This window comes from Hyperolius riggenbachi, chromosome 3 (genome assembly GCF_040937935.1).
Source record: "Hyperolius riggenbachi isolate aHypRig1 chromosome 3, aHypRig1.pri, whole genome shotgun sequence".
NCBI classification, from domain to species: Eukaryota; Metazoa; Chordata; class Amphibia; order Anura; family Hyperoliidae; genus Hyperolius; species Hyperolius riggenbachi.
The window spans coordinates 303,047,794-303,061,159 of record NC_090648.1 but is presented as its reverse complement, the minus strand read 5'-3'; the positions used below and the strand labels follow the sequence as shown (position 1 = coordinate 303,061,159).

Below are 13,366 nucleotides of genomic sequence, written 5' to 3'. Positions count from 1 at the left end.
ACTTTTACCTATCAGATCAGACCCTAATCTGCCCCTTGCGGGCACCCAATCACCCGCCCACACGCTCAGATTGCCCTCTGACCCCCCCCTTATCAATTCACCAGTGCATTAATTACATCTGTTCTTCCCTGTAATAACCCACTGATCACCTGTCAATCACCTGCCAATCACCTATCACCCATCAATCACCCCCTGTCACTGCCACCCATCAATCAGCCCCTAACCTGCCCCTTGCAGGCAATCTGATCACCCACCCACACCATTAGATCGCCCGCAAACCCGCCGTCAGATTACCTCCCAAATGTATCGTTTACATCTGTTATCTTCTCTAAACACCCACTAATTACCCATCAATCACCCCCTATCACCACCTGTCACTGTTACCTATCAGATCAGACCCTAATCTGCCCCTTGCGGGCACCCAATCACCCGCCCACACGCTCAGATTGCCCTCAGACCCCCCCCCCCCCCCTTATCAATTCGCCAGTGCATTAATTACATCTGTCCCCTGTAATAACCCACTGATCACCTGCCAATCACCTGCCAATCACCTATCACCCATCAATCACCCCCTGTCACTGCCACCCAACAATCAGCCCCTAACCTGCCCCTTGCGGGCAATCTGATCACCCACCCACACCAATAGATCGCCCGCAGATCCGACATCAGATCACCACCCAAGCGCAGTGTTTCCATCTATTCTCTCCTCTAAACACCCACTAATTACCCATCAATCACCCATCAATCACTCCCTATCACCACCTGTCACTGTTACCTATCAGATCAGACCCTAATCTGCCCCTTGCGGGCACCCAATCGCCCGCCTACACGCTCAGATTGCCCTCAGACCCCCCCTTATCAATTCGCCAGTGCAATATTTACATCTGTTCTCCCCTGTAATAACCCACTGATTACCTGTCAATCACCCATCAATCACCCCCTGTCACTGCCACCCATCAATCACCCCCTGTCACTGCCACCCATCAATCAGCCCCTAACCTGCCCCTTGCGGGCAAACTGATCACCCACCCACACCAATAGATCGCCCGCAGATCCGACATCAGATCACCACCCAAGCGCAGTGTTTCCATCTATTCTCTACCCTAAACACCCACTAATTACCCATCAATCACCCCCTGTCACTGCTACCTATCAGATTAGACCCCTATCTGCCCCTAGGGCACTCAATCACCCGCCCACACCCTCAGAATGCCCTCAGACCCCAGCCCTGATCACCTCGCCAGTGCATTGCTTGCATCCATTCCCCCCTCTAATCACACCTTGAGACACCCATCAATCACCTCCTGTCACCCCCTAGCACACCTACCCATCAGATCAGGCCCCAATTTGCCCCGTGTGGGCTCCTGATCACTCGGCCAAACCCTCAGACCCCCTTCCGATCACCTCCCCAGTGCATGGATTGCATCTATTTTCCCCTCTAACCACCCCCTGAGACACCCATCAATCACCTCCTGTCACCCCCCTAGCACTCCTATCCATCAGATCAGGCCCAATACAACCTGTCATCTAAAAGGCCACCCTGCTTATGACCGGTTCCACAAAATTCGCCCCCTCATAGACCACCTGTCATCAAAATTTGCAGATGCTTATACCCCTGAACAGTCATTTTGAGACATTTGGTTTCCAGACTACTCACGGTTTTGGGCCTGTAAAATGCCAGGGCGGTATAGGAACCCCACAAGTGACCCCATTTTAGAAAAAAAAGACACCCCAAGGTATTATGTTAGGTGTATGACGAGTTCATAGAAGATTTAATTTTTTGTCAAAAGTTAGCGGAAATTAATTTTTATTGGTTTTTTTTCACAAAGTGTCATTTTTCACTAACTTGTGACAAAAAATAAAATCTTCTATGAACTCGCCATACACCTAACGGAATACCTTGGGGTGTCTTCTTTCTAAAATGGGGTCACTTGTGGGGTTCCTATACTGCCCTGGCATTTTAGGGGCCCTAAACCGCGAGGAGTAGTCTAGAAAACAAATGCTTCAAAATGACCTGTGAATAGGACGTTGGGCCCCTTAGCGCACCTAGGCTGCAAAAAAGTGTCACACATGTGGTACCGCCGTACTCAGGAAAAGTAGTATAATGTGTTTTGGGGTGTATTTTTACACATACCCATGCTGGGTGGGAGAAATTTCTATGTAAATGGACAATTGTGTGTAAAAAAAAATCAAACAATTGTCATTTACAGAGATATTTCTCCCACTTAGCATGGGTATGTGTAAAAATACACCCCAAAACGCATTATACTACTTCTCCTGAGTACAGCGGTACCACATGTGTGGCACTTTTTTACACCCTAAGTACGCTAAGGGGCCCAAAGTCCAATGAGTACCTTTAGGATTTCACAGGTCATTTTGCGACATTTGGTTTCAAGACTACTCCTCACGGTTTAGGGCCCCTAAAATGCCAGGGCAGTATAGGAACCCCACAAATGACCCCATTCTAGAAAGAAGACACCCAAAGGTATTCCGTACGGAGTATGGTGAGTTCATAGAAGATTTTATTTTTTGTCACAAGTTAGCGGAAAATGACACTTTGTGAAAAAAAACTATTAAAATCAATTTCCGCTAACTTGTGACAAAAAAATAAAAACTTCTATGAACTCACCATACTCCTAACGGAATACCTTGGGGTGTCTTCTTTCTAAAATGGGGTCATTAGTGGGGTTCCTATACTGCCCTGGCATTTTAGGGGCCCTAAACCGTGAGGAGTAGTCTTGAAACAAAAATGACCTGTGAAATCCTAAAGGTACTCATTGGACTTTGGGCCCCTTAGTGCAGTTAGGGTGCAAAAAAGTGCCACACATGTGGTATCGCCGTACTCGGGAGAAGTAGTACAATGTGTTTTGGGGTGTATTTTTACACATACCCATGCTGGGTGGGAGAAATACCTCTGTAAATGACAATCTTGATTTTTTTACACACAATTGTCCATTTACAGAGGTATTTCTCCCACCCAGCATGGGTATGTGTAAAAATACACCCCAAAACACATTGTACTACTTCTCCCGAGTATGGCGATACCACATGTGTGGCACTTTTTTGCACCCTAACTGCGCTAAAGGGCCCAAAGTCCAATGAGTACCTTTAGGATTTCACAGGTCATTTTGAGAAATTTCGTTTCAAGACTACTCCTCACGGTTTAGGGCCCCTAAAATGCCAGGGCAGTATAGGAACCCCACAAATGACCCCATTTTAGAAAGAAGACACCCCAAGGTATTCCGTTAGGAGTATGGTGAGTTCATAGAAGATTTTATTTTTTGTCAAAAGTTAGCGGAAATTGATTTTAATTGTGTTTTTTCACAAAGTGTCATTTTCCGCTAACTTGTGACAAAAAATAAAATCTTCTATGAACTCACCATACTACTAACGGAATACCTTGGGGTGTCTTCTTTCTAAAATGGGGTCATTTGTGGGGTTCCTATACTGCCCTGGCATTTTAGGGGCCCTAAACCGTGAGGAGTAGTCTTGAAACGAAATTTCTCAAAATGACCTGTGAAATCCTAAAGGTACTCATTGGACTTTGGGCCCTTTAGCGCAGTTAGGGTGCAAAAAAGTGCCACACATGTGGTATCGCCGTACTCAGGAGAAGTAGTATAATGTGTTTTGTGGTGTATTTTTACACATACCCATGCTGAGTGGGAGAAATATCTCTGTAAATGGACAATTGTGTGTAAAAAAAATTAACAAATTGTCATTTACAGAGATATTTCTCCCACCCAGCATGGGTATGTGTAAAAATACACCCCAAAACACATTATACTACTTCTCCTGAGTACGGCAATACCACATGTGTGGCACTTTTTTGCAGCCTAACTGCGCTAAGGGGTCCAAAGTCCAATGAGCACCTTTAGGCTTTACAGGGGTGCTTACAATTTAGCACCCCCCAAAATGTCAGGACAGTAAACACACCCCACAAATGATCCCATTTTGGAAAGTAGACCCTTCAAGGTATTCAGAGAGGGGCATGGTGAGTCCGTGGCAGATTTCATTTTTTTTTTGTCGCAAGTTAGAAGAAATGGAAACTTTTTTTTTTTTTTTTTTTTCTCACAAAGTGTCATTTTCCGCTTACTTGTGACAAAAAATAATATCTTCTATGAACTCACTATGCCTCTCAGTGAATACTTTGGGATGTCTTCTTTCCAAAATGGGGTCATTTGGGGGGTATTTATACTATCCTGGAATTCTAGCCCCTCATGAAACATGACAGGGGGTCAGAAAAGTCAGAGATGCTTGAAAATGGGAAAATTCACTTTTGGCACCATAGTTTGTAAACGCTATAACTTTTACCCAAACCAATAAATATACACTGAATGGGTTTTTTTTTTATCAAAAACATGTTTGTCCACATTTTTCGCGCTGCATGTATACAGAAATTTTACTTTATTTGAAAAATGTCAGCACAGAAAGTTAAAAAAATCATTTTTTTGCCAAAATTCATGTCTTTTTTGATGAATATAATAAAAAGTAAAAATCGCAGGAGCAATCAAATAGCATCAAAAGAAAGCTTTATTAGTGACAAGAAAAGGAGCCAAAATTCATTTAGGTGGTAGGTTGTATGAGCGAGCAATAAACCGTGAAAGCTGCAGTGGTCTGAATGGAAAAAAAGTGGCCGGTCCTTAAGGGGTAGAAAGCCCTAGGTCCTCAAGTGGTTAAGACAATTGCAAAACGGACTCCAATGAAGGTCTATGGTCCTGTTTGTATGGGAAACAATGCATGATGCAGAAATCTGCAAATCGCGTTTAGGGCCCGTTTCCACTAACAAGTGATGCAAGTGCGGCTACCTAGCCGCATCGAATCACTTCCGCATCTTCCGTATGGAGGGGATGGCGGGCAGATGCGGCTGTGCGAGAATCTGAAGCATTCAGCAAAAAGGAGAGACTGGACTGGCAAGCACTTCAGGATAAAACTGAAGCATGCTGCAGACTCTCGAATCGCTCCACACACACAATAGGAACTGCTCCATTGCCATGCATTGGGTTCAGGACACCCGCAGTGCAATGCAGCTATGTAGCCGCATCGCACCGCTTCTAGTGGAAAAGGGCTTTTAGTAGAAAACAGGCCCATAGGCTTCATTGGAGTTACCTTTTCTGCATGCAGAATCTGTGTATAGTGGAAACAGGTGCTAAATAGCCATATCCAGGAATCTGGATGCAGAAAAACTGATGCAGAACTAGTGGAAATAGGCCCTTAGGTATGCTTATGGCTGCTGAATATCCCGATTCTATCTAGTAAAAGTTGAGCTTTGGCCCCCCACTTTAACCTATTACACTTTAGAGACTAATAAGGAAGCATGAGAGCACAACTCATTTCACTTTTGACTTCAGCAGTCCATATTTCCATAATTATTGACCATTTGATAAGTTGACATTTTTTCACTTTAAGTTTGCTTCTACTGCCCAGTTTGTTCGAAATTTTAAAAGTAAACTGGTCACAATGCCCAATCTAGTATGAATAAAAATTCAATAGAATAGTTTCTGCTCACACAGTTCTTGAATTAAAAATACATCTAGCGCTGCTTGAGCATGGAAAAAATCAATTTTCATTTTCTTGTTAGCAGACATTATATAGTAATATTCCACATACTGAACTATTATAGCAAAGAAGATTCCAAATGCACTTTACTGAGACCCAGTGTGAGCATTGTGTACAATACAAAAATGTTATGATGATTTCCTTTGATATGAAGAAAACCCTCTGTTAGGAATATGGTCATGCCACTTCCTGCCTGCTGGTGGCAGCATTGTGTTGAACTCTGAACTTCCTTTATTCCACCAGCAGATGGCTCTAGAGACTTTGCAGGACCTGAACTTTCCTTGTTCCACCACTGGGTGGCTCTATGCTGGCTGGAGACAGCTCTGCCACTGCAAGGGTTGCTCTCTATGGACTTTGCTTGTCAATCATGCTGCAGGTGTGTCCTCCTTATTTAAGAGCCCTGCAAGGAGCAACCTTTGCCAGAACTTTGTGCTCGCTAGCTGGAGTATCTGGACAACCCTGGTTCTCTGGTATCCTGTATCCCTGTATCTGTTATCCTGTTTCTGAACCTAGATTCTGTCTGACCTCGTTTACTGCCTGCTCCTTGTGTACCGTGATTGCTCGATTGTTGCCGACCTATGCTTTGTCCTGACTGTGATTTTGTGCCTGCCTTCTTGTACTGCGTTTGGTGTATATATTGTATATCTTTGTCCGGTGTATCTGTGTGTGTATATATATCCTGTATATATTTAGGTAGATAGATAGATAGGGATTGGGGTTTTTGCATCTTGCCTTGATTGTATGGTGTGTATGTATGTGGTGGTTGCGTTCTTGTATATAATTGCCACCATATTCTCTGACTGCTGTACATAGTGTTATGTGTGCTGCTGCATTGATATTGCATAATACTGTATGCACGATTGTAAATAAACCTTCCTGCATAGTTTATTCCTGTCTCAGTGTCTGTGTTGCTGCAAACTGCAATCAATCCCAGTTTCTCCGTTCAGGCTCATGACAGAAGTTCTGGCCAATTACTGATTGCTGCAGCTACACTGTATACTGAGTTATCTGTCAGAATGAATCTACAAGATCTTGATTACTATGCATTTTTGGCTGAGGAATCTGAGCAAGAATGCCGCACTTTCTTTGCTGATTATCCTAGGGAAGATCTGCTGAAGTTAATTAGTCAGGTTTATGGACTTGGTAAGGATGGATCGTTTGACTCACAGGATTTTGAATGCATAATCAAAATCTGGTATGATCTTGCGTTCCCTACAGTTTCTGATGGGTATTTACCACCTTACAATTTGCATAAAATTGAAGCCTTGATTAATTTGTTAGAAGATGATCAAGTGGGTTTTTTTGATTATTTTAATAACAAGGATAAACAAACTGTGCAAACATGCATTAACTCTCTGCAATCCTTGATCAATCAAGGCCTATGCAAATCTGGAAAGGCTTCACTTCTATTGTCTGCTTGGCAGAAAGTGTTATCTCCCAGCTCCATATCTCATGCCCTGCCTGTAAGAAATAAATTTGAATTTAAATTTAATTCTGATCAAATTGAACATTTATTTGATTATTTGAGGAAGGATAGGCAGAGGTTTGTTGAATATTATGCCAATCAAGAAGAGGAATTTATAAGGGCCTGTATGTGTGCGACTCAGTCTCTGAATGTGCAAAAACTCTGCAAGTGTGAATCAGCTGCAAAGCTACTTGATGCCTGGTCTGAGATTCTGTCCTCTCATTTTCACTCTCTTCCTCCTGTTAACCCTTCATATACCTCGAACCATGTCCAATACTCACAGCCTGCAACAGTTAAACAATTTGTACCTACATTACCAGTAATAACTAAATCTGTGTATTATGACTTGCCTGTCTCTACTGACCAGAAGAAATGCGCTACTAAGCAAACGGCCATCAGATCTACACCTTGGTCCTCACAGTTGCCAGTATCTGCATTAAAGTCTGTCCCAGTGTTGAGGAAACCAAAACGCAAATACTTCCCTACAGCCTCTATTGCTCCTGTGCAGCCTCCATCCGCCTCATCTCCTGTGCAGCCTCCAGTCGCTTCATCTCCTGTACAGCCTCCAGCCGATTCCAGTCGTGTGCAGACTCCATCCAAGTTGATGCAGACTCCATCCAAGTCGGTGCAGACTCCATGCAGCTCCATACAGACTCCAGTTGATTTTTGTCCTCAGCAATCTCCAGTCAGTCCTGAGCAGTTCCTCGCCTTTCTTTGTGGACTTTTTCATGGACTAGATTTGCTGACTATGGGTCAGCCCGACAGGCCTGCAGAGCCCCAGCATGTTCATCCTGCAGTATCCAGTCCTGCAATCCAGCCCGCAGAGTGTTGCATCCAGCCCGCAGAGTGTTGCATCCAGCCCGCAGAGTGTTGCATCCAGCCCGCAGAACTTTGCTCCTTGCCTGCAGAACTTTGCTCCTTGCCTGCAGAACTTTGCTCCTTGCCTGCAGAACTTTGCTCCTTGCCTGCAGAACTTTGCTCCTTGCCTGCAGAACTTTGCTCCTTGTCCGCACAGACGGTATTGGGATCTCAGCCAACGGTCCAGCCAAGCGCTCAGCCAACGGTCCAGCCAAGCGCTCAGCCAACGGCCCAGCCAAGCGCTCAGCCAACGGCCCAGCCAAGCGCTCAGCCAACGGCCCAGCCAAGCGCTCAGCCAACGGCCCAGCCAAGCGCTCAGCCAACGGCCCAGCCAAGCGCTCAGCCAACGGCCCAGCCAAGCGCTCAGCCAACGGCCCAGCCAAGCGCTCAGCCAACGGCCCAGCCAAGCGCTCAGCCAACGGCCCAGCCAAGCGCTCAGCCAACGGCCCAGCCAAGCGCTCAGCCAACGGCCCAGCCAAGCGCTCAGCCAACGGCCCAGCCAAGCGCTCAGCCAACGGCCCAGATCCATGAGGTTATGCAAGCTGCTGCCCAGCCTTCACAGACTTTTGTTGCTGATGTTCCTGATGGTGCCCGGCCTGCTACTGTTCTTGCTTCTCCTGGTAGTGCCTGGCCTGCTGGACTACTTGAGGGCACCCAGTTTACCATCCAGCCTGTTGCTACCTTGTCTGAGACTATTCAGTCTGTTGCTAGTATGCCTGCAGCACTACCTGAAGTTTTCCAGTTTACTGCTCAGATGTCACAGACCTCTGCTGTTGCTTCCAAGTCTGGCGACTCTGCTGTTGCTTCCAAGTCTGGCGACTCTGCTGTTGCTTCCAAGTCTGGCGACTCTGCTGTTGCTTCCAAGTCTGGCGACTCTGCTGTTGCTTCCAAGTCTGGCGACTCTGCTGTTGCTTCCAAGTCTGGCGACTCTGCTGTTGCTTCCAAGTCTGGCGACTCTGCTGTTGCTTCCAAGTCTGGCGACTCTGCTGTTGCTTCCAAGTCTGGCGACTCTGCTGTTGCTTCCAAGTCTGGCGACTCTGCTGTTGCTTCCAAGTCTGGCGACTCTGCTGTTGCTTCCAAGTCTGGCGACTCTGCTGTTGCTTCCAAGTCTGGCGACTCTGCTGTTGCTTCCAAGTCTGGCGACTCTGCTGTTGCTTCCAAGTCTGGCGACTCTGCTGTTGCTTCCAAGTCTGGCGACTCTGCTGTTGCCTCCAAGTCTGCAGTTCCTGCTCCTGTTGCCTCCAAGTCTGCAGTTCCTGCTCCTGTTGCCTCCAAGTCTGCAGTTCCTGCTCCTGCTGCTGCTCAGCCACCACAGACTCCTGCTGCTGCTCAGCCACCACAGACTCCTGCTGCTGTTGCTGCTCAGCCACCACAGACTCCTGCTGCCGCTGCTGCTCAGCCACCACAGACTCCTGCTGCTGCTCAGCCACCACAGACTCCTGCTGCTGCTCAGCCACCACAGACTCCTGCTGCTGCTCAGCCACCACAGACTCCTGCTGCTGCTCAGCCACCACAGACTCCTGCTGCTGCTCAGCCACCACAGACTCCTGCTGCTGCTCAGCCACCACAGACTCCTGCTGCTGCTCAGCCACCACAGACTCCTGCTGCTGCTCAGCCACCACAGACTCCTGCTGCTGCTCAGCCACCACAGACTCCTGCTGCTGCTCAGCCACCACAGACTGCTGCTGCTGCTGCTCAGCCACCACAGACTGCTGCTGCTGCTGCTCAGCCACCACAGACTGCTGCTGCTGCTGCTCAGCCACCACAGATTACTGCTGCTCAGCCACCACAGATTACTGCGATTACTGCTGCTCAGCCACCACAGACTCTTCCTGCTGCTGCTGTTGTGGTCCAGCCATTACAGACTCCTGCTGCTGTGTTGGTCCAGCCACTACCAACTCCTACTGCTGCTGCTGTCCAGTTACCTCAATCTGTTGCTGATCTTCCTCCAGATGGTTTCCTGTCCATTGCCCCGATTGATGGTTTCCTGTCTTCTTTCCAGCCTGATGTCTGCCAGTCCACTGCCAAGCTGCCTCCTGAACCTGCTCTTCCTCTTGATGGCACCCAGTCTACGGCTAATGCTTGCCACTTCACTGCCATGCCTAAGGTCTACCAGCCTGATATGTGCTTGAGTGAGGACCTGCCTATTGCCTGGCAGGGCACTTTCCTACCTGATGTTTACCAGGCCACTGCTCTGCCTGGTGCTTTGTCTGATATATGCCAGTTTACCATGCTGTCTGATGCCTACCAGCCTGGTGTTCTTCTTGATGTCTTTTATCTCCAGTTCCTAATTCAGCATCCTGAGATACAAAGTGAAAAATTAAATTTTCTGTTTCCCTCCCTGCCCACCCAGTGTTAGCAGAAATTGTCAACCTTCCTGTATGATTTTCTTTCTGCCGCCTCTTGGGATCCTGGCGGTAGTGGTATATGGTCTTGTTGGAGCGTCCTGAGGCCGCTCCTTAAGGGGGGGGGTTATGTTAGGAATATGGTCATGCCACTTCCTGCCTGCTGGTGGCAGCATTGTGTTGAACTCTGAACTTCCTTTATTCCACCAGCAGATGGCTCTAGAGACTTTGCAGGACCTGAACTTTCCTTGTTCCACCACTGGGTGGCTCTATGCTGGCTGGAGACAGCTCTGCCACTGCAAGGGTTGCTCTCTATGGACTTTGCTTGTCAATCATGCTGCAGGTGTGTCCTCCTTATTTAAGAGCCCTGCAAGGAGCAACCTTTGCCAGAACTTTGTGCTCGCTAGCTGGAGTATCTGGACAACCCTGGTTCTCTGGTATCCTGTATCCCTGTATCTGTTATCCTGTTTCTGAACCTAGATTCTGTCTGACCTCGTTTACTGCCTGCTCCTTGTGTACCGTGATTGCTCGATTGTTGCCGACCTATGCTTTGTCCTGACTGTGATTTTGTGCCTGCCTTCTTGTACTGCGTTTGGTGTATATATTGTATATCTTTGTCCGGTGTATCTGTGTGTGTATATATATCCTGTATATATTTAGGTAGATAGGGATTGGGGTTTTTGCATCTTGCCTTGATTGTATGGTGTGTATGTATGTGGTGGTTGCGTTCTTGTATATAATTGCCACCATATTCTCTGACTGCTGTACATAGTGTTATGTGTGCTGCTGCATTGATATTGCATAATACTGTATGCACGATTGTAAATAAACCTTCCTGCATAGTTTATTCCTGTCTCAGTGTCTGTGTTGCTGCAAACTGCAATCAATCCCAGTTTCTCCGTTCAGGCTCATGACACCCTCTCAATCCACCATTTAAGAAAATGTGCATAACAAAGACACAATTGTATGATTCAAAAATGAGGGTAAGGAAAATTCTTCAGGTGGGATTATCTAAGATGCACTACTTAGAGAGGTGCTAACTCAAAGGGAACCGGAGACGAGAGGGATACGGAGACTGACATGTATTAAATAATGCACATTGCCTGGCTGTCCTGATGACCCTCAGCTTCTAATACTTTAAGCCATAGGCCCTGAACAAGCATGAAGATCAGATGTCTATGACAAATGTGACAAAATTTGCTGCATGCTTGTTTCAGTTAAGTGATTTAGACCCTACTGACCAGAAAGATCAGCAGGATAGCCAGGCAACTGGTATTGTTTAAAAGGAAATACATATGGCAGCTTTCATAGGTCTTAAAGTGAACCACAGACGAAGCACCCTCATGCATTTTACCATATATCAGTGGGAACATTAGAGAAAACACCTACCCTGCTCGGTTTCATCCTTCACTGCTCAGCCTGCTTGTTATCAGCCCTGATAAAATCTCAGACTGAGCATTCAGTCTGGCTTTATTCAGGGTAGGTGTCTTCTCTAATGTTCCCACTGACATACATAATAAAATACATGAGGGTGCTTCGTCTCTGGTTCACTTTAAGACCTATAATTTACAAGTGAAAACATAAAATCCCCCCCCCCCTTTCTTTTTCCCCCAAAATGCATCTAAAACTCATGTGAATCCCATTTCCTATAGGATAGCAATCACATGCGATTTATATAAAGTATGTGGGAACAAGAAACTTGGTGTGAACAGATGTTTTTTCTTTTGGTAGTTCCTGGTGTAGTTAGTACAGGCAAGGATCATACCCATGCCCCCACATGACCATACATCAGCACTGCATTAGAGCTAAGGATAGTCAAGGAGATGCAAATAATTCTGAAGTGATGCAGATCTTGTGAAAATTGTATGCGTATGTATGCTCATTGAAAATTGACCAAATACACCAGCTGCATACATTAGTATCAATTTAGAATTATTTGCATCTCATTGACCATCCCTAACAAGGAAAAAGTATGGCTTATGGCCAAGTGGGCAAGCAGGGAACATGGCCCTGCCCTACAAAGTCATGTCCAACTCCGTAATACACTTGTAGAGATGGCCAATGAAATTCTCGTAATTCCAGCTTACTTGCATGCAGCTTGGATTTGAGCCAATCACAATCATCAGGAATTGGATTTGACTGGTCCAATTCCAAGCTGCATATAATGTGCATGCAAAATGCATGCAAGACCAGAGTATTAGTCCCTCATTGACCCAGCTTTCCACATTTGTACTCAAGAGGGTAGAAGGGGCTTCATGGGACATGACCACACCTCAGCCTCACTAACCTAACTATAAATCCAGTCTTCACTCTAATGGAGAGGCTGATATATGGTCACAAAGGCAGGCGTTGCTATAGTCACTAATTAAGTAATACTGCATTGGGCCTGTGGTAACCTGTCTGGTAAGGGTTTATTTAGTTAAAAATGAAGCGATTACTGGAAAAAAAATAATCAGGTTTCGCTATAAAATTTGCATGCTTGCTGAGCCATTTTTAAAAAAAAAAAAAAATACATTGTGTAGTTTCTAAATCTGCTGACTATTTTGTAAAACTTTTCAGAAAGTGCTCATATTCTCCTGCTGGATCTTCTTGAGTATTCAACAGTTAAATCAGTGATTTACAGGTGCTGAAGTACAACAGTTCTGTTGCCACCCTTTTTCACGCAAAATCTTAGCTAGACGATAATCTGACAAGTGCTTTCCTCAGGAGGGAGAAAGATCAGGATAAATGTAACACTAGCTGCCAGTGCCTGAAAGAACAAAACATTGTCTACAGAAAAACTATGCAAAGCCAAAAGGCAAACCTGTCCCCACTCAGGGATACACTTGGTAGGAGGACAAGGATGAACACATCCAGAAGAATAAAATGTATTTGGTAATAAAAAACAAAAACTAACAAAAGCCTTCCCCCCTGAAACTTACTTCGGCAGAGAACCTCTTGGCCACTGTCCATCTTGATTTTTTTGTTCTATTACCAGCATCTGTGTAAGATACATAAAAAAAATACAAAAACAAAAAAAAATTAACTGAAAATATAGTGCACATAAGAAAAACTGGAAGTGGAAGGGTGAAGTAAATTTACATATTTAAAGGATAACCATTAGGATTTTGTACAACTGGAAACAACCACAACCAATGAAAAG

At 45.6% G+C, this 13,366-nt stretch overlaps 1 protein-coding gene across 5 annotated transcripts in view; it reads right to left on the bottom strand.

Annotated features, from left to right (window-relative positions):
* The window catches only part of USP15 (ubiquitin specific peptidase 15), a 121,133-nt gene that overhangs the window by 73,501 nt on the left and 34,266 nt on the right, over positions 1 to 13,366 (bottom strand). For all 5 annotated transcript variants that reach the window (XM_068276613.1, XM_068276615.1, XM_068276614.1 and 2 more), the window contains one exon: positions 13,146 to 13,204. In XM_068276613.1, the coding sequence (XP_068132714.1) occupies positions 13,146 to 13,204 (59 nt within the window). The remainder of the gene's footprint in view (positions 1 to 13,145; positions 13,205 to 13,366) is intronic.